The 21,286-nt window shown below is 38.1% G+C and overlaps 1 protein-coding gene across 1 annotated transcript; it reads right to left on the bottom strand.

Moving 5' to 3' along the window:
- Positions 1 to 3,874: 3,874 nt before the first annotated feature.
- Positions 3,875 to 19,352, bottom strand: LOC121426436 (ADP-ribosylation factor-like). The gene is made up of 5 exons (XM_041622735.1): positions 18,811 to 19,352; positions 15,208 to 15,364; positions 13,990 to 14,100; positions 5,261 to 5,385; positions 3,875 to 4,246 (listed from the first exon to the last, which is right to left on the bottom strand). Exons 1-5 carry the CDS (start codon positions 18,835 to 18,837, stop codon positions 4,091 to 4,093), a joined length of 576 nt encoding a protein of 191 aa, XP_041478669.1. The 5' UTR covers positions 18,838 to 19,352; the 3' UTR covers positions 3,875 to 4,090.
- Positions 19,353 to 21,286: the final 1,934 nt, after the last annotated feature.

The raw sequence follows: 21,286 nt of genomic DNA, 5'->3' as shown, positions 1-21,286 counted from the left end.
AAACAATACCTGTGCCCAAAATGGGTTATTTATTGATATGGCAAGTGATTTATAATGCTCAGCCCCCATGAATAATTGAAAAGATGTATGTGCTGTAGGCAAAAATGACTGAAACATATGAAAAGTAAAATTTTCAGAACAAGAAATAAACCTTCTTATCCATGAAATTTTTAATGACTTGGAATGGATAAAAATATCAGTCATCCTAACACCACCCTCACTATACGATTGACACATTTGTTTTCTACTTATTTTATCAGGTTTGCCTTCCCATATAAATTCGTAAAAACATCGGTGAATATCATTCATAATTTCTATTTTTGGTTCTGGAAAAGATAAAAACAAGTAATTTAATTTCGGTATTAATATAGATTTAACAATGGTTACCCGCCCCAAGGGAGTCAAAGATCTTTTTCGCCATACCGCCATCTGACGTTTTATTTCTTTAAACTTTTCCTGATAATTGTAATCAACCATTTTTGATAGTTCAACAGAAAAGTCTATACCTAGGTACCTAAAATACCCTTCCGAAATCCAGTTCAGTTTGTACTCGTGTAAAATCTCTTTTTTAAAAGTTCTATTCTTCCCTATCCATATCACCTGGGTTTTAGTTATGTTAATTTTAAGGTTGGATATTTTTTCAAATTCATCAAGTGTATCAAGGGCACATTTTAAATCCTGTTCTGAACCATTGAGTGTCAAAAGGGTATCATCTGCATATTGTAACACTTTAAGTGTTTTCCCATTAATATGCATTCCCTCCAGTTTGTCTGAGTGTCGAATTAAAATACCAAGAACCTCACTAACTAACAAAAAAAGATAGGGAGATAAAGGATCCCCTTGACGACACCCTCTTCCTATATTAAATCTATTTGTACAATGCCCGTTAACTGACACACAAGAGGTTGCGTCTGTATAGAAAAGTTTTATCCACCTTTTAATCGAAGGACCAAAGCGAAAAAAATCCAGAACATTGAAAAGAAAATTATGTGATACAGAATCGAAAGCTTTTTCAAAATCAACAACGAGAAGCATGCCAGCTATAAATTATCATGTAATTCACTGTAAAGTAATGTGTCATACAATAAACGAATGTTTTCTCCTATGAAGCGACCATTCAAAAACCCTGTTTGGTTTTGATGTATTAAAAAAGACAGAACACCTTTGAGTCTGTTTGCTATACAACTGGATGCTATTTTATAGACAACATTTAATAGGGAGATAGGTCGCCAATTTCGTAACAAGTGTCTGGGTTTATTTCCTTTCGGGATTAAAGTAATTATTCCCATATTTTGTGAATTAGACATGTGTCCTGAAAAGTACGCATAATTCAATGATCTTACCAAAAAAAGTTTAACGTCTTCCCAAAAATAACGATAAAATTCTACTGTAAAACCATCCTGACCGGGCGATTTACTATTTTTCATGAGCTTTAAAACAGAAAAGACCTCATCAACATTTAAAGGACCCTCCAATAAGGACGACATTTGAGGGGACAACTTTGGAATGCCAGGAAAATTTAACAATAATTCCAAGTTGCTAGCGTTGGTTTCTTTTTCCGCATAAAGATTAGAGTAAAAGTTAAATATTTCATTGATTATGTCACTTTGCATTTCTAAATTATCACCATTTTCAGTGGATAACTGACGTATTTCTTTATTAATGTAATTTTGTTTTTCTCAATTTAAAAAGAATTTAGAAGGCTTTTCACCATACTCCATCCACTTAATCCGAGATCGAATCGCAACCCCTTCATTAGTTTTTAATCGGAATGTTTCTAGTTCTGATTTAGCTTTTTCAATTTGATCCAAAATAGATATCTTATCATCGTGAATCACCAGTTTTCTTTCCAGCTCTTCAATTTTCTTTTCTAAGTCTTTTTCTCTGTTTATATTTTGCTTTTTTACAAAGGAAGCATGTGATATTGCTTCTCCCCGTATTATCATCATTAAAGTTTCGAAAAATAACTGATCGTTTATAGTGAATTCACACTCACCTACTATTCGATTATTTGCATCAAAATTTACTTCGTCTTTCGCATAAAACACAATCGTATCTTTTATTACTTTTTTAATATTAGAAACAAAGTCATCATTTTTCAATAGTGAATTGTTGAATTTCCAAAAACCAGGACCTCTTTTAATCTTATTCAAGTTGAGACTCAGACAAACTAAAGAATGATCTGTGCGATAACCGGAGAAAATGCCAACTTTCTGAACAAGTGAAAGGAGTTCAGAGGAAATCAAAAAGAAGTCTAATCTACTCTGTTTAAAGGGGGTGGATTGTCGCCATGTATAATATCTTTTATCTGGAAATCTAACTCTCCAAGGGTCGCATAAATCCAAATCAGTTTTCATGTAGTCTACTTGCTCTTTTGCTCGTGGGTTATTTACATGTGTTTTTGACACCCTTATCACGTTACGTACGTAACGTGCCCTATCGTGAAAAAGACATCCTTTTTACGTGTTTTTCTTGGTCGCGCATGGTATCCACTCGTCAATGTAAGTGCCCCCCCCCCGGGCTTTTATCAAGGCGAACTCCTACTTCAACACTGTTCCTGCAGATAGAGATAAGTAACAATTCAAGAGTTGGTTAGTTTTGCTAAGTTGGCTATACAAGGCCCTTGAAGCACCCACTGACAACATGTTGCAAGTGTATATAGAAACCTCTGAAATCACAAAAACATTTCTTTAATATCAATCGGGGCGACTTGCCATGCCATGATAAAGTTAATTGCGCCCATTGCTTCCCAGGAATTCACCTGTTTCGCGATAAAATAAACATGATAAAAAACGGGAATGTTGACGAGAATAAATTTTCAAAAATAATTTGTCGCCAAAGTGGAACAGTCTTTAGCCCCTTATATGGTTATTAGTTATTTATCGAATCCTGGATCCGCCCATGTCAGTATGGTGAACAATTTCTTATGATCAATGACAACAGTTTAGTTAGTCGAAGTAAATATAAGTGTACTCGAAACGGTGACAAAAATGAGAACTACTGAAAGTCTAAATACTTTTGTTTATGTCATTTTATTTCATTCAGTCATTTGCTATTCTAATATTATAGAAACTGAAACTGCGCGATGAAAATATCCTACTGAGGGTAAAGAATTCAACTGTTTGAGCATTTCAGGAGTCAGCATTATGGCTGCGTATATTGCCTTAATAATAAAATAAGTGTATGAAAAAGTTACATTTACTGAGGGTATAGCTTGACTTCACGTTCCAAAAATCTGTTCCAAAATTATTGGACATTATTATTTACTGCAGACAATACATTATTTCGATTGTATCGAGGTTATCCTACACAGCAAAAACTGTGGTGTTAACCGGTGTACATAGAGGACCACACCAGTTATTTTACACCGGTGTTAAATTGGTGGTGTTAGTTTTACACCTATAGGTGTTATTACAACACCTTTGGTTGTTACATTTACACTCTGGTGTTAGGTTCAATCTTTAGGGTGTAATTTTAACACCTCAGGGTGTGGTCCTCTATTAACACCAATTGGTGTCAGTTTTAACACCACAGTTTTTACAGTGTATGATTATACTATAATCCATTACTGTTATTCACACCAAACCACCACAATAAAGAACAAACAAAAAAATCCTTGCAAGAACAGGTAGAATATTCCGAACGGTTGCAAACTACAACCCGTGAACCCGCGAAGAATCCAGGCGGGGAACAATGTGGGGGGGGGTGAGTGTGTGAGTGAGAGAGAGAGGGAGAGTGGTGTATGTATGCCTAATGGAGCGTTGCAAGAAACTTGCAATACATTTTAGTCCATTTCCCATCCCAAAATCAATCCGTCTTGCAATTGATTGCAAATTTACATTCATTTTTTTTCTGAAACAAGACGTTCGAATTGATAGTTGAAATTAATCTATCGATCGTAAATTTCTTTGGTGATTTTCCAATTAAGTGCAAGTGTTTTTCTGTAACACCCCAAAAGATCAAGCTCATCGAAAAAAAATCACTATCTTTTAGAATTCATTTCTGGAGTTAGACGAGCACTTAATAGGCCTGCACACAGGCCTGCGCATATGCCTAAATGTTTAATGTTAGAAAATCCTGTGCTATTTTATTATCCACGCAGTTCTGTTGTCAGCCACGTGAAGCCTTCGTAGATTCCGTCTCCTGAGGTAGCGCTTGATGCTTGTATGTACCATTTACGGTTTCGCATATTATGTAGACCAAGAGCTTCTGTAACCTCACCTACTCCCATAGCATTTGGGAGATCCTGCAATAGAGCAAACACTCTTTTATTTTATTTACTTGTTTGATTTCTTTCCCTTTCATTTCAAAATAAAATAGAGCCTTCGTTTGATAACAATGAAAAAAAATCCCATGGAATCTAGTAGTCTATTCGTCATTTAATCTATTTCAATTTATTCAATTCAATTCTAAATGTTTTATTACAATTACTTTCTTTTTCGGCAAAAGCCAAATTGCAACAGTTTACATTTAAAACAAAATCACCAATAACAAAAATAACTTCGTACTACGAACAAATTTAAATATAAACATAATATGTAATAGAGTATATCATAAATAAATTTAAATCGATTCTCATTGATCAAATAGGAAATTATGCAAAATATATGTAAATGTACCCAATGTGTTAGCATGACCATCATTTGCATTTTTTCTCATGAAAGTCTAGTTCCTAAAGATATCGTTTACATGATTGTTATTAGGCTAAGTGGATATTAGACGAAATGTGTATAGCCGAACAGTGAATTGTACAAAATGGTTAATGGGTTAATCGCATGATAAATGGTATAATCATACGGAATTCGTTTAATCTGCCTCGCTGCTCTAAATGTATTTTAGCGACCCCCCCCCCCTTTTTTAGGGGGGGGGCTTTTTTTTCTCAATCGCTCTATATCATCTAAAGTAGTGTCCATTGAGGTTCCCAACTGCGAGATTGTGATTCTCAGGAGCGGCTCTAATAGAGTAGAAGTAAACTTTAAAAAATAAGAAATCTCCACTTTTGGACATGCAATCAGCACTCATCATGCTAATGGGGAAAAATTTCCTGTATTTTTAATTGGTCTCCCTAGGAAGAGAAGGCAGCGGGCTACTAGTCCCCGCCCCCCCCCCCCCCCTCCCCGCGAATCGCTAGGTCATGTGGTACAGAAAGATAAAATGCCTAAAAGTCGCCCAGGGTCCGGCCGTGCCTGATTTCTCATAAATACGATGTCATCGTTTAGTATATTTCGTATCCCCGAAATTGGAAAAAAGAACCATTTACCTGTTTGTTCGCAAATACTAGTATAACTGCATCTTTGAGCCCGTCTTCGTCTGCAATACGTTTCAGTTCGTCTCTCGCTTCCAGGCTAAGCTCTCTTGCATGACTGTCTACCACAAAAATAATACCTGTACAAAGTGTATAAAAATTATGCAAACAAAGAAAATTTAAACCTGGGCATTTAAGCACGAATTCACAAGACGTAGATTTTATATGTAGCATTCATATCCTCATAACTTCAGAGTCCAGTTTATTTAGTTAGGAGTAGAACTCCCTGGTTTAGTCATTCCCGCATACATTCGTAATTCCGAAGCTTTGTTATTCCGAAGGTTCAGATATTCCGAAGGTTCTATATTCCGAAGGTTCGTATTTTCGAAGGTTCGTAATTCCGAAGGTTCGTTACTCCGAAAACAAAATGAGGTTCGTAATTCCGAAGGTTCGTTAATCCGAAAACTAAATGATTAACGAACCTTATTTCGTTTTCGGACTATTAACGAACCTTCGGAACAACGAACCTTATTTCGTTTTCGGATTAACGAACCTTCGGAACATCAAACCTTATTTTGTTTTCGGAATATCGAACCTTCGGAATAACGCCACAAATGTTCGGATTAACGAACATCGAGGTATAGGCAATTTAGATGTTTCGGAATTACGAACCTTCGGAATTACGAAGTGAAACCAGTCATTCCTTACCAGCCGTAGTCACACCAACGTAACCGAACAAGATCGACCAACATCGTCACGTAAAGAGATTCTTCTGATTGGTAGGAATTTATTATTCAAACAAATTTCCATCTTTTCACAATCAATTCGGTTTTTATCTTGTTCGCCATTACATAAAAAAGGAAAAACCGGACGATCTCAAATTAGGGGTGAAGTTAGCCGAGTCGATTAGCCATGAAAAATGGAACGCCATACGAATCACAAACAATTAAAACATAGTGGCGTGACCACTTTTTCTCCTTCTTGTGATTATTTAAGAGTACACAAGCAAATCCAGAAATATATACACTATTGAATAAAGCTCTACGCCTGAATGGCAAAACAACGCCATACGAATCACAAACAATTAACACATAGTGGCGGTGAGCTTTCACCTTGTTTCTGCCCCCCTTTCTGCAGACTTCCGGCCGACTTCTTCAGACTAGCTAGGGCTGACTCGCCATAGATGAGGTAATGGAGTTTTCGCTTTACTCCGCATAAACTCTCTATAACGCATCTATTCCCTTGAAAATGCAATAAAAATCACAATGAGACTTTTGTCAGAAGTTCGTCGACTGGGACAGCAGATGATCCGAAGATTTGCCGTAGAAGAACAATTGCAAATATGTCGTTGTCCATAGTCAAGAGATACCGATTCTGTCCCGGTCTATCAACTTTCGAACAAAATAGCCTCTCGGCTCTCCATTGTGATTTGACTCGCATCTTCAAAGGAATTGGTGCGTTGTTGAAGGTATCGGCAGCGCGGAAGTCTGTTGAGGATTAATGTAGAGTAGAAAGTATATTATTGTCCAGTCTCTCTGTTCATAGAAAGTGCATGGTTCTTCTGGATGTGAATGGCCTCCCTGATCCATCTTGTGTATTTGTCATATCTCTAGCTAGGACCTGGCTCTTATTCCAGTTTATTGGATGATTCCTTTGAGCTGCATGGTCACTGACTTAGAAAGGGTTCACACAGCTTCCTTTTTTTCTCGATCTTGTGAAGGGGGATCTGTCTTCTGAAGAAAAAAAATAGTCTGGATAGGCACATTTCTTGAGGCTTGTTTTGATGAAGTCTTCATCAATCTGAACATCATGTGCATGGTTCTGAGACAGTGCCCTGTCAAGAATTAAGAGTGCGATAGACTCCAAGTTTCTGATGGAGAGGATGTTGTGAAGTGATTCGTGACGTGCAGATATTGGCCGGGGTGTACTTTGTTCCTGAACACCAACAGCTTTGCAATTCCATCTTCTTTTTTTCCCACTATTCTGATGTCCAGAAAAGGGACTGAGTTCTCTTCCTCCAATTTGTGTGTGAGTCTGATGCTTTCTGATGTGTCTGCATATGATGCAGGTAGTCCCCGAGTGATCCACAAACCCTTCCTTCACAATGACGTCAACATTTCGCCTCCATAGTCTAGGTTTGATGTCAGCATGGTTCATTAACCAGAATGGTATACCTCCACCTCCCACACCTCGCTCAAATCTGACTCTAAACGCATTGGCCCGTATTCTGAACTCGGGATTAAATTAAACCCTGGTTTAAAGTTGAGGTTTAACTGGGGTGTCTGGAAAACGAAGACCGAAGACCGGGGACACATATCACACTCGTGTGAAAGCGTTTGTAGTTCACGCACGAAGTGTGTACAAAGCAGTGCAAAGTGTGTACAAAACACGTGCGCGGGTTAGAATGGACTTTGGACCTTGCCCCCTACACATGTTCTCCCATTGACATAACGCATGTCCCCGGTCTTCGATCTTCGTTTTCCAGACCTGTTGTTGGGTGTCTGGAAAACGAAGACAGAAGACCGGGGCCATCGCATCCGTCTAGCTAAAATAAACCATTATTATATTCAGATCAAATTCAGGAATATTCTGATATTGGATATGTAATGAATTATGATTGGTTAATGATTAATTGTATGGATATCGTAATGTGAATGATAATTGATATTGAGCAATATATCGCGCTCAGCTCAGCTGGCATTAAAATTTTATACCATTGACATAACGCATGTCCCCGGTCTTCGATCTTCGTTTTCCAGACCTGTTGTTGGGTGTCTGGAAAACGAAGACAGAAGACCGGGGCCATCGCATCCGTCTAGCTAAAATAAACCATTATTATATTCAGATCAAATTCAGGAATATTCTGATATTGGATATGTAATGAATTATGATTGGTTAATGATTAATTGTATGGATATCGTAATGTGAATGATAATTGATATTGAGCAATATATCGCGCTCAGCTCAGCTGGCATTAAAATTTTATACCATTGACATAACGCATGTCCCCGGTCTTCGATCTTCGTTTTCCAGACCTGTTGTTGGGTGTCTGGAAAACGAAGACAGAAGACCGGGGCCATCGCATCCGTCTAGCTAAAATAAACCATCATTATATTCAGATCAAATTCAGGAATATTCTGATATTGGATATGTAATGAATTATGATTGGTTAATGATTAATTGTATGGATATCGTAATGTGAATGATAATTGATTGAGCAATATATCGCGCTCAGCTCAGCTGGCATTAAAATTTTATACCATTGACATAACGCATGTCCCCGGTCTTCGATCTTCGTTTTCCAGACCTGTTGTTGGGTGTCTGGAAAACGAAGACAGAAGACCGGGGCCATCGCATCCGTCTAGCTAAAATAAACCATTATTATATTCAGATCAAATTCAGGAATATTCTGATATTGGATATGTAGTCAGTTATGGTTGATAAGTTAATGATTAATTGTATGGATATCGTTATCAGCTAGGGCATAATTAATACATAACAATTATAACGTACAATACACCTCATACTGCGCAATCACGTACAAGCAGTCTCAACTTAACTGCCGTTTGCAACTACCATTGACATTACGCGTGTCCCCGGTCTTCGGTCTTCGTTTTCCAGACCTGTTGTTGGGTGTCTGGAAAACGAAGACAGAAGACCGGGGATCGCTTCAATCCGTCTAGCTAAAATAAACCATTATTATATTCAGATCAAATTCAGGAATATTCTGATATTGGATATGTGATCAGTTATGATTGGTTGATAAGTTAATGATTAATATTGTATGGATATCGTGATGTGAATGATAATTGATTGAGCAATATATCGCGCTCAGCTGGCATTTGCAATTTTACTACCATTGACATAACACATGTCCCCGGTCTTCGATCTTCGTTTTCCAGACCTGTTGTTGGGTGTCTGGAAAACGAAGACAGAAGACCGGGGATCGCGTATAATTTTGTGTAGCTAAGATAGGCCTATAACATTCAGCACCAGTTCAAGAATATTTTGATCTTGGATAACGTCATCTGCCTTGATTGGCTGCGGATAAGTTATGGTTATTTGTGTGAATGGTTCTAGGACAATTACCCCCCAGACAATTACCCCCCGGACAACTACCCCCGGTAAAATTACCCCCCGAGGACAATTACCCCCCGGACAATTTAACTACCCCCCGGACAACTACCCCCCTGGACAATCACCCCCGGACAATTCCCCCGGACAACTACCCCCCAAACAACTACCCCCGGACAATAAGCCCCCCGAGGACACTTACCCCCTGACAATTATCATCGAGGACAATTACCCCCTGGACAATAACCCCCGAGGACAATTCTCCCCCGGACAATTACCCCTGCCTGAGGACAATTACGTACAAGCAGTCTCAACTTAACTGCCGTTTGCAACTATTTTACTACCATTGACATTACGCGTGTCCCCGGTCTTCGGTCTTCGTTTTCCAGACACCCAACAACAGGTCTGGAAAACGAAGATCGAAGACCGGGGACATGCGTTATGTCAACGGTAGTAAAAATTTTAATACCAGCTGAGTTGAGCGCGATATATTGCTCAATCAATTATCATGCATCACGATATCCATACAATTAATCATTAATTTATTAGCAAATTATAACTGATTACATATCCAATATCAGAATATTTCTGAATTTGATCTGAATATAATAATGGTTTATTTTAGCTAGACGGATGCGATCCCCGGTCTTCTGTCTTCGTTTTCCAGACACCCAACAACAGGTCTGGAAAACGAAGACCGGGGACACGTGTAATGTCAATGGTAGTAAAATAGTTGCAAACGACAGTTAAGTTGAGACTGCTTGTACGTAATTGTCCTCAGGCAGTCGTAATTGTCCGGGGGATAATTGTCCTCGGGGGTTATTGTCCAGGGTAACTGTCCAGGGGGTAATTGTCCTCGAAGATAATTGTCCGGGGGAAAGTATCCTCAGGGGGGCTTATTGTCCGGGGTTCGGGGGGTAGTTGTCCGGGGGGAATTGTCCGGGGGATTGTCCAGGGGGTAGTTGTCCGGGGGTAGTTGTCCGGGGGGTAATTGTCCGGGGCGTAATTGTCCGGTTGGTAATTGTCCTCGGGGGGTAATTGTCAGGGGGGTAGTTGTCCGGGGGGTAATTGTCCGGGGGGTAATTGTCCTAGAACCATTCACACAAATAACCATTACTTCTCCGCAGCCAATCATAGCAGATGACGTATCCAAGATCAAAATATTCTTGAACTGGTGCTGAATAAAATAATGGTTTATTTTAGCTAGACGGATCGATGCGATCCCCGGTCTTCTGTCTTCGTTTTCCAGACACCCAACAACAGGTCTGGAAAACGAAGATCGAAGACCGGGGACATGTGTTATGTCAATGGTAGTAAAATTGCAAATGCCAGCTGAGCGCGATATAGCTCAATCAATTATCATTCACATCACGATATCCATACAATATTAATCATTAACTTATCAACCAATCATAACTGATCACATATCCAATATCAGAATATTCCTGAATTTGATCTGAATATAATAATGGTTTATTTTAGCTAGACGGATTGAAGTGATCCCCGGTCTTCTGTCTTCGTTTCCAGACACCCAACAACAGGTCTGGAAAACGAAGACCGGGGACACGCGTAATGTCAATGGTAGTTGCAAACGGCAGTTAAGTTGAGACTGCTTGTACGTGATTGCGCAGTATGAGGTGTATTGTACGTTATAATTGTTATGTATTAATTATGCCCTAGCTGATAACGATATCCATACAATTAATCATTAACTTATCAACCAATCATAACTGACTACATATCCAATATCAGAATATTCCTGAATTTGATCTGAATATAATAATGGTTTATTTTAGCTAGACGGATGCGATGGCCCCGGTCTTCTGTCTTCGTTTTCCAGACACCCAACAACAGGTCTGGAAAACGAAGATCGAAGACCGGGGACATGCGTTATGTCAATGGTATAAAATTTTAATGCCAGCTGAGCTGAGCGCGATATATTGCTCAATCAATTATCATTCACATTACGATATCCATACAATTAATCATTAACCAATCATAATTCATTACATATCCAATATCAGAATATTCCTGAATTTGATCTGAATATAATAATGGTTTATTTTAGCTAGACGGATGCGATGGCCCCGGTCTTCTGTCTTCGTTTTCCAGACACCCAACAACAGGTCTGGAAAACGAAGATCGAAGACCGGGGACATGCGTTATGTCAATGGTATAAAATTTTAATGCCAGCTGAGCTGAGCGCGATATATTGCTCAATCAATTACCATTCACATTACGATATCCATACAATTAATCATTAACCAATCATAATTCATTACATATCCAATATCAGAATATTCCTGAATTTGATCTGAATATAATAATGGTTTATTTTAGCTAGACGGATGCGATGGCCCCGGTCTTCTGTCTTCGTTTTCCAGACACCCAACAACAGGTCTGGAAAACGAAGATCGAAGACCGGGGACATGCGTTATGTCAATGGTATAAAATTTTAATGCCAGCTGAGCTGAGCGCGATATATTGCTCAATCAATTATCATTCACATTACGATATCCATACAATTAATCATTAACTTATCAACCAATCATAATTCATTACATAGCAGATGACGTATCCAAGATCAAAATATTATTGAACTGGTGCTGAATATTATAGGCCTATCTTAGCTAGACAAAATTATGTCGATCCCCGGTCTTCTGTCTTCGTTTTCCAGACACCCAACAACAGGTCTGGAAAACGAAGATCGAAGACCGGGGACATGTGTTATGTCAATGGTAGTATTGCAAATGCCAGCTGAGCGCGATGCTCAATCAATTATCATTCACATCACCATGATCACGATATCCATACAATTAATCATTAACTTATCAGCCAATTATAACTGATTACATATCCAATATCAGAATATTCCTGAATTTGATCTGAATATAATAATGGTTTATTTTAGCTAGACGGATGCGATGGCCCCGGTCTTCTGTCTTCGTTTTCCAGACACCCAACAACAGGTCTGGAAAACGAAGATCGAAGACCGGGGACATGCGTTATGTCAATGGGAGAACATGTGTAGGGGGCAAGGTCCAAAGTCCATTCTAACCCGCGCACGTGTTTTGTACACACTTTGCACTGCTTTGTACACGCTTCGTGCGTGAACTACAAACGCTTTCACACGAGTGTGATACGTGTCCCCGGTCTTCGGTCTTCGTTTTCCAGACACCCGGTTTAACTGTGGATAGCCGCCGATTGGGGCACAAATCACTAACAGTGCACATCCAATTTAATAATTCATATGGCACCCAAATTGTCTGAGATTGGTAAGTGAAGTATTTTGAAGCATTTCTCATCATTATGATAGCAAAAGGAAACAAAATTTTAAACATAGGAAATATACAATACATTATAAACAGAATGTTAGAGTTTTTGGCTCCCCATAATTTCTGCGCAGACTTAGACAATGGTCTAAGAGTTAAACCTGACTTCAGAATAGTGTTAGGACAAAAAGCCCAGCAAAAAGCACATCCTTTATAAAGCATTACATTTAGTATTTTCTTGCAAATTTGACCGCAAACAAGTACTAGATTCTATGTAGCTTTCCTAGCGAAATATATACCCCTTTTTCAGTCTTATAGTGTTTTTGACACCCTTATTACCATGATTACGTTACGTATACGTAACGTGCCCAATCTTGAAAAAGAGATCCCTTTACGCGATTTGGGGGTCGTGCATGGTATCCAATCGTCAATCTAAGTCCGTTTCAAGTCTGTTTCATTTCAGTGTCTGGACACGAACGATTATTGCTGACACATTTGCTCCTCTGACAATTGCTCTCATTCGTCTATGATTTAGGGTTAGGGTTGCAATAGGGTTTTATCTTAGGTTTATGGTTTATAGCGTTAAGCCCATGCAGGGTTGAAGTTGGTCATGCGCTTAGTGTGTGGAATTTTAGAACAAAGCAATAGTAGCTCGAGCAATGCTGAAGCAAACAACAAGGAATTAGCAACCGGTTCGCGCCCGCCCGCCCCCTTGAGAGTAAATATTTTTAATGCTAGTGCGGTCACACAACCGATGATGTGTCCATTGGAAATAGCGTGATAGATGTCTTGTCTTGTCTAAACTAGAATTTTAATTTAATCCACAGTTCTATGGAATGCTGGCTTCATAATATACTCAACAACTAAATCAAAATGCTGTATAACTTTTGAACGGAATAATTTTTAGCATTTCTCAGTAGGTGTTTTTTATACTCATAAATTGAAGGGATGTTTAGGGCTGAAGATAATTATGTTTCTCTAAATAAATTGAGTAAAATTTCACACAGCAAAAAGCAAAAAAAAAATGTCAAAAAATAACGAAGTTATTGAATTGCACTATTCCGGTGAAACAGTTCTAGGCATGTTTTCGTGAATATCCATTAGGTGGGCCGATGATGTCATATCCCAACTTGTTATTTTGTATTTTATTAAATAAAATTAGGTTTATTAAAAAAAATCCAAGAACTAAAACAATTGGGTTGACAACTGATTAAATTAGTTATTTCCTGCTGCAACTTATTTCATCCTAATGGCAAAACATCATTTACACATTTATGAAAAAATGAAACAATTATGATTTCATATAACATAAGAAAAACGTATGTGGAGATGTGACATCATCAGACCAACTCGTTTGTTGTTTGCGGTTAAATAAAACAAAATTTAAGTAGGGCTCACCCTGTGTGTTCGGAAACATCTCCCTCCATTGTGGCCTAATCTTGTCTTGACCACCAACATCCCATGCTATGATGGTTGTCTTCTTGTATTCTACCGTCTCTACGTTGAAACCTGCACAAAGTATCATTATGACGTAATTAAAGGACAGTACGTATTGATAATAATCATAATAATAATAATGATAGTATTAAGAATACAAAGAATAATAATAATATTAATAATAATAATAATGATAATAATGTGACTTATAAAGCGCCAAATCCACTCTGTAGAGTGCTTAAGGCGCATAAAGGGTTAAGAGTTTGAAGTGAAATTTTGATTTCGAACCTTCAAAATAGGAATACATTCATGGCCAATGCCAATTTCCATCTTAAGTAGATATGAAATAACTGCATGGGATGATAAAGTGATTTTGTGTGTTTGAATATGTGACGTTCTATAAAACTACAGTGGGATTAAATATACATTTTTCATAAAAAAGGAAGATTTTCAAACATTGTGAAGATTGTGAATAGTAGTTCGCGGGGTATAGTTAAAACATATCTGAAATGTTTAAAATATGGAAAAATCTTCATTTTGTTATAATAACGCATATCTATTCCCACTGTAGTCTTATAGAGCGCCACATGATTAACATAACAAAATCACTTTTTCATCTCACTTTTTTCATATCTACTTGAGATGGAAATGGATACTGGTCATAAGTGTACTCCTAAATTTTGAAGGTTCGAAATCTAAATTTCACTTTCAAATGTTACTGTAACATGAAGGCTATCACCCAGCAACATTTCGATACATGCAATGACGCATTATACAAGCGAAAATATGGCAACTTACATTTCACCTTCCCCTCAAAGGTTATTGATTTCTTTCAATTGTTTGCTATTTTACATCGCTCTTTTAATTCGACTGTAGATAAAAAGTGATACCACAATTTGAGACTACTACCTACCTATCAGTGATCTAGATGGCCATACTAACTAGTAGTGATGTCAAACCTTTTCTGTGGTGCGGGTTGTACGAACTCATTAAACAGACCCCTATGAGGTTTTGCTCCCGGTGTAAATCGAGAAAACAAAGGTATAGGGCTTTCATTTTGGGGGTTCGTTTGACGTCATATACCGCATGTGTGTCTTGTACATCCATGCTAGTTCTATTGTCTTTAAACATCTGATAGTAGGTCTATATTTTTGTTTACATATTAAAACTAATTCTTACCCGGTGATGGAGTACTAGGGACAATGTCTCCAAGATTGATTTTTTGTAGGATAGTGGTCTTTCCAGCACCTCCCAATCCAATCATCAGTATTTTCATCTCCTGGTTGCCAAACAGATCACTGGCCATTTTCGCGAAACCTTGTCTTGCGATAAATATCTGCAATGTAATATTATATAAATGCATTAATGTATTTTAACGCCAGTGCAACGCCACTTCATTGTAACGCATGCGAGCTTTAACAATATAAATACATGACAACATTATTATTTTCTCTTTATTCCAAAGATATCGGTAATGCTAGTTTAATTACAAAGAGTCATGATTTCAAGTTCGATTACACGTCATTCCAGGCAGGGGCCTAACAGGGGTCGGTGGCCAGGGGGAGGGAACAAAAACCTCTATATTATTTTTACGTTACTATCAAATTTTGTGATAAACTAACAAAGTTTTTAAAATAATATCACATTTCACCCTTCTCTCTTTCCTTTTCGCTTATTTTTCCTGGTCTGTACGCCACTGTGAACACGATCTATGCGGCAGGAGCGTGATGAGTTATAAAAAAAAAGAAAGAGGGGGGCACAGTATGGCGCGTGACAAAACGTTGAATATAAGTCCCAAGCAAGCGAAGCAAGCGAGAGAGAAAAATCACCTTTTCATGAGAATCTAACTTTGAGATAGATTTTGACACGATAAACAGACATTAACATCATATCTTGCATTTTCCATTGCTTTTCTTTCCTATTCTTTTTTGGTTTTCGTCGTTGAAACTTTGGGGGCCATGGCCCAAACCCTTACATTATTTTGTACGCCAGTGCTACGCGGGGAAGTCCGGGGGTAGAACCCCCGAAACCTCTTGATATTACAGCCATTTTAATCAAATCGTGGGTACATATAGCTAAAAATAAGAAAGTTATGGCATTTTAAAATTTCGCTTATTTTCAACAAAATAGTTATATGAACGAGCCAGTTACATCCAAATGAGAGAGTTGATGACATCACTCACTCACTATTTCTTTTGTAATTTATTATATGAAATATGAAATATTTTCATTTTCTCGTCATTGTCATGTGAAATGAAGTTTCATTCCTCCCTGCCTACGTGGAATTCTATTATTGTAACATTTTGTGCTTCAGGCAAGGAGGTCCTAATCGTCAAATTCGTAAAAATTGAAATATTGTATAATTCAAACAATAAAAAACAAAAGAAATAGTGAGTGAGTGACATCATCGACTCTCTCATTTGGATGTAACTGGCCCGTTCATATAACTATTTTGTTGAAAATAAGCGAAACTTTGAAATGTCATAACTTTCTTATTTTACATCCGATTTTGATGAAATTTTCAGCATTGTGCTTGTCTGATTTTTCTCTATTGATTCAAATCAACATTCTTCTGGGGTGGACTTGACCTTTAAAGAGCCATTTAGAACTGATAATGGGCCCCTACTGCGTGGGGTCTGAGGCAGATCCCCTGGTAGGTTTGGAGATATAGTTAAAGTATACATTACGAGGCTTTTTTTACGGTTTCTCTTGCCAGTGGAAAGCTTTTTAAAGTAGGGACATAAACCGATTTATAGGAGGATATATTATGTCTAGCCTTTGGCTATAAGGACTTTTTTTGTCGGCGTGCATCCTCCTGCTGAGGCAGTGGAGTTTCGACACTGCCAAGCACAACGAAAGTTATACCCCTTCTGTTCTCAACAGCTGATTTTCCAAACTTTAGTTCCACCTCTCCAATGAAGATGTGTACCCCATGCCACTTTAGTCCCAATTCCCCGGATGTGTACCTCTCCATGCTCAAACCAGCATACGCACTTGTATCAACGTGTTAAACCGTTGAACAACCACTAAATTTTATATAGTGAAGATTGCAAAAACAGTTTTCAGTAATTTTTTATGTATACAAATGATATATGAGATCATTAATATCTGAGGTAGGTAGGAATATAACGCCCTAAGGATAAGTCTCCCTAATAACTGGCAGATCCAGGTGTATATAGGACCACATTCTGCCCGTGCCCTCCTTTTAGAGACACCAAAAATAAGGGGAATATGTTATGCATACGCTATTGAGGACCTTCCTTTTTCTTTTTCCTTTTTTTTTGCTGGTCAAAATTTTCCAGTAAAAAATCCCCCCCCTTTGAAAAATTTTGGATCCGCCCCTGCTCCTGATGTCCAGTTTGAATTTAAAATTGTTTAAAAAACAATTGGGGAAACGTCAATTAGAGATTACAAAAAATGCATCAAAAAAGTACTGACCAAGGTTTTACACTACATCTGACGTACGGTATGAATAGCTCAATTTCCGCCAGAAAATGGCAATAATTGTAACTGACAACCACATAGTGTTTTCCTTTCTGGTTGAAACATATATAATTTCAAAAAATGCAAGGTCAATCAGCTTTTCTACCAGATTCAAATCATTGGAGCAAAATAGGCCTCCGATCTATTGTCCATGGAAGAGAGTATTGAAGTAAACAACATTTCATACACCCATTAAAGCTCTAGTTGGTAGGCCTATAGGGCTTGTTTGTTTGTTGTTGTTTTTTAACCGTAGCATGCACGCACTGCAAAAATAAGAGGCGTAATAAAGATAATAATAATGTCTGTGTTTACAGGAAACCGGGACAGGGAACCACATAAGCTATATCTCTTCAGCATCAATTGGTCATACATTTTGGTTTATGAGTTATAACACGTAAGGCAGTTATGGGTTATGTCGAGTCAACGCCACCTATTGGCTCGAGCAGTACTATACAGTGCGTATCAAAAAAAGTTTACACTTTGAAAAAGTCCTGGGAATTAAAAAATATACAACATATGGGTAATTTTTTCGCATGATCTTGGGTTTGGGTCTCATCTATCCAATGAAAGTAAAAGTTTTGACAGAATGTTACACTTGAGTGGGGACTGTCCATTTTTGTAAAGCTTGCAGAAATCTGTTTGCGCAGAAATGCACGTTTTCACGCTCTGTCAAGGGGAAAGGGCGAAATCAAACTTACCCTGCGAAACATTTCTCATACAATTCTCCTTGCACTTTTATTTTCAGTTGCAATTAATTAGGGCACTATCTTGCTAATTTCGGACAGGGTGTGAACATAGTGAGGGGACAGTGGGAAGACCTAGAGCTCAACACGAGGAAACATCACATCTTAAATGGTGAAATTCAAGAATATGGTTCACACTTCTATGAATTTTAACATTTTCAGCTAAAAAAATATTTTTTTCACAATGAAGGGCGGTTTGATAGCCTAGTATACCCCTCCCCCAGTGCAGCTGCGGATATAATTATGACCCCATATATAGCTTTCATATTTGCAGAATAATCCCCTCGTGTATATCGATCGATCTTTTAACCAGCAACCATGTCAATTCTACCCCTCCCCCTCCGACACACCCGCACACGGCCACCCCGGCCCATCCACCTTCACCACTCATACACGCACTCAAACCCAAATGCAAGTTTTCATTTCTGTGGCAACTTCTACATCCACTGTAAGCCAATATAGTACGGACTTATACAAACAGGGAGTTCCCAGCTAACATGCAGCATGTTCTCTATTCATTTGATAATTAAAGACAAAATAAAGAAAAGAAACTTACCAATATATATATATATAATACCAACATATATACGTAGTTATTTTCAGAAGAGAAGTATATGGCGTCAGTATAGACCAGAAGTTTGTGTATGTAATGAATCCAGAACTCAAAATTGGGAATATCGAGGTAATCGTTTTATGGACTCATGCTTGATCGCAGGTGCATGTCAATTAATGGCTCCCATCTGCACTATTGAGTTTTCGCAACTGGTACCGAGACTAATTCGAGAACAAAGTAAATATAATTGGCAATGCCCGTCAAATGACAAGGATGACAATGAACAAGGGAGAAGACTTCGTCGAAAATCGGTGAACCGCAACAACATGCAGTTTCGTCCAAATTTAAATATCAGAGCTGACGAAAAATGCAAATATGTTGTTTTTCTAGAGGCCAGGACGAAATTACACTGGTTTGATGTACCAATTTTCAACTATGACGTTTTGGTTGTTCTTTGTCATGAAAAGCAATTCTGGCCAATTCTATATGTTGCTGAATGAATCCGTACGTCGTGCATCGTGAAACGGAAAACTCGCTATTGATAAGTCGACGCGTATTCAGTGGAGAATCGAGGGATCACATGCATGATAGAGCTATTTAGGGGTATTAAAAATGGTATAAAGAAAATTAACAGGTCAATTGCTGCGCCCTGTAAGTAAATGGAATGTATGGAAGACGTGGGAATGGCATGCCCCCCCCCCCCGGGTCCCTCACGCCTCGTTTTGTCTGACTAGGCTTAACATATTCAGGATATTGGGTGTAGATTGGATTTGAACAATGATAACAGTTAAATGCTTCAGTTGGATCAAAGCCACTGTATCGAAGCATTCGCCTTTTATCTAGCATAAGGCATGATTTAATAGTCATTGTTAAAAACTATAATCTAAACCAGACCATGGGTCCATGACCAGACAAATACAAAAATGGCATGATTGGTACGATTGAAAAGCTGTTTATCCATGGATCCTTAGTTAGGTCCATTTAGTTATCTGACGAGGGATCTGACCGGTGTGTGTGTGTCAGTGTTGTAGTCAAGGCTCAAACCTCCAAGGCCAAGGCCAAGGCCAAGGCTTTAATACCCAAGGCCAAGGCTTCAATAACCAAGGCTGAGGCCAAGGCATGGAAACCCAAGGCCAAGGCCAAGGCCTGAAAACCTCAAGGCCAAGGCCAAGGCATTTCAATTGTACAATACATGGAAGAAAAAAAATAGACAACAATGCTTAGGCGGCATACATGACACACAGGACCAATGTATAAAAGGTGTGAGCGAGATTCACATTGCAATAATTATTATTACCAAGGTGATCTGATCCTGGCATGCCCATTCTCAACATATGTCTTTCTCCTCTACCTGGTACAGGGGAGGCAGAATGTAATTTTTTTTTTTTGGGGGGGGGAGGTCAAAGCCAAAAATGCACTTACAATATAAGTCAAAATGAGAATTTTGGTGCAGTTCAGCAAAGCTTTTATAAGGGATTTCTAATTGATAAGACAGATATTTTGATTTAGGCTTTAATTTCCCGCTATAGAAAGCATAGCGAGCAAGTGGTTTTGAAAAAAAAAATCAATTTTGAAGTTGTAAAACTTGATTTTGGGTCAATTATGGTGCTAATCACTGTTAAAAGGGCATCCTTGCGAGATGTTGTAATAAGATGTAATAAGAAATGAAATTTAAATATTTTGAGCTGTTTTTGTAATCATGAAAAAGGTGTGCATCTTACTAAACAAATTAACGCGAGCACAAAACACAAGCTGAAATTTTTACTGACCAGAAAAGGAAGCTGTTCTGGACTGCATTTAGTGACTCATAAATAGGATACATAACTTACCAATCAAATAATGCGAGCGCAAAGTGCGAGCTCAAAATTTGTACTATTTCGACATAAAAACTAGACATTCTAAGCATTTTTTTTTGTGTAAATTGAATGCGAACCTTACTTAACAATAATTTATGCAAGCACAATCCAAAATTTGTTGATTTTGAAACCTACAATTTTGCTCTGTATGCCATGCTTGGCCCCTCAAAATTTTTGGCTCATCATGCCATTGATGCCATAGAGCATTTGGAAATGACGAAATTGAAGTTTGTGTTCAAGTTTACCGAATCTTTTCAGAATATCATTAAGACTTAAAACATTCTTGTTGGTCAAAGAAAATAATACAAGGAAAACCTAATGGAATAGAAATCAACCTTGTTATCATTCTTTAGAGTAAGCTATTTTTAAAGTATGAAAATTGTTGTCAAAATTGCAGTCAGATCTGTCAGAATTATTCCTGTCATAAAATCAGTATAATCAGTGGCGTACCGTGGGTCACGGCATTGGGGGGCACCAGCAAAAACTTGGAACTGCCTAGTGAGCTCGCAAAGCGCGCCCAGTTGCCAGGTATACTGACCTAATAGAGATATTTTTATAAGGACAGTGCCAATAAACGGACATGTATCTCACTAGTCAAATAATGCGAGCGCGAAGCGCGAGCT

This window comes from Lytechinus variegatus, chromosome 13 (genome assembly GCF_018143015.1).
Source record: "Lytechinus variegatus isolate NC3 chromosome 13, Lvar_3.0, whole genome shotgun sequence".
NCBI lineage: Eukaryota > Metazoa > Echinodermata > Echinoidea > Temnopleuroida > Toxopneustidae > Lytechinus > Lytechinus variegatus.
The sequence above is the reverse complement of the archived record's forward strand: the minus strand, read 5'-3'. Positions and strand labels throughout refer to the sequence as shown.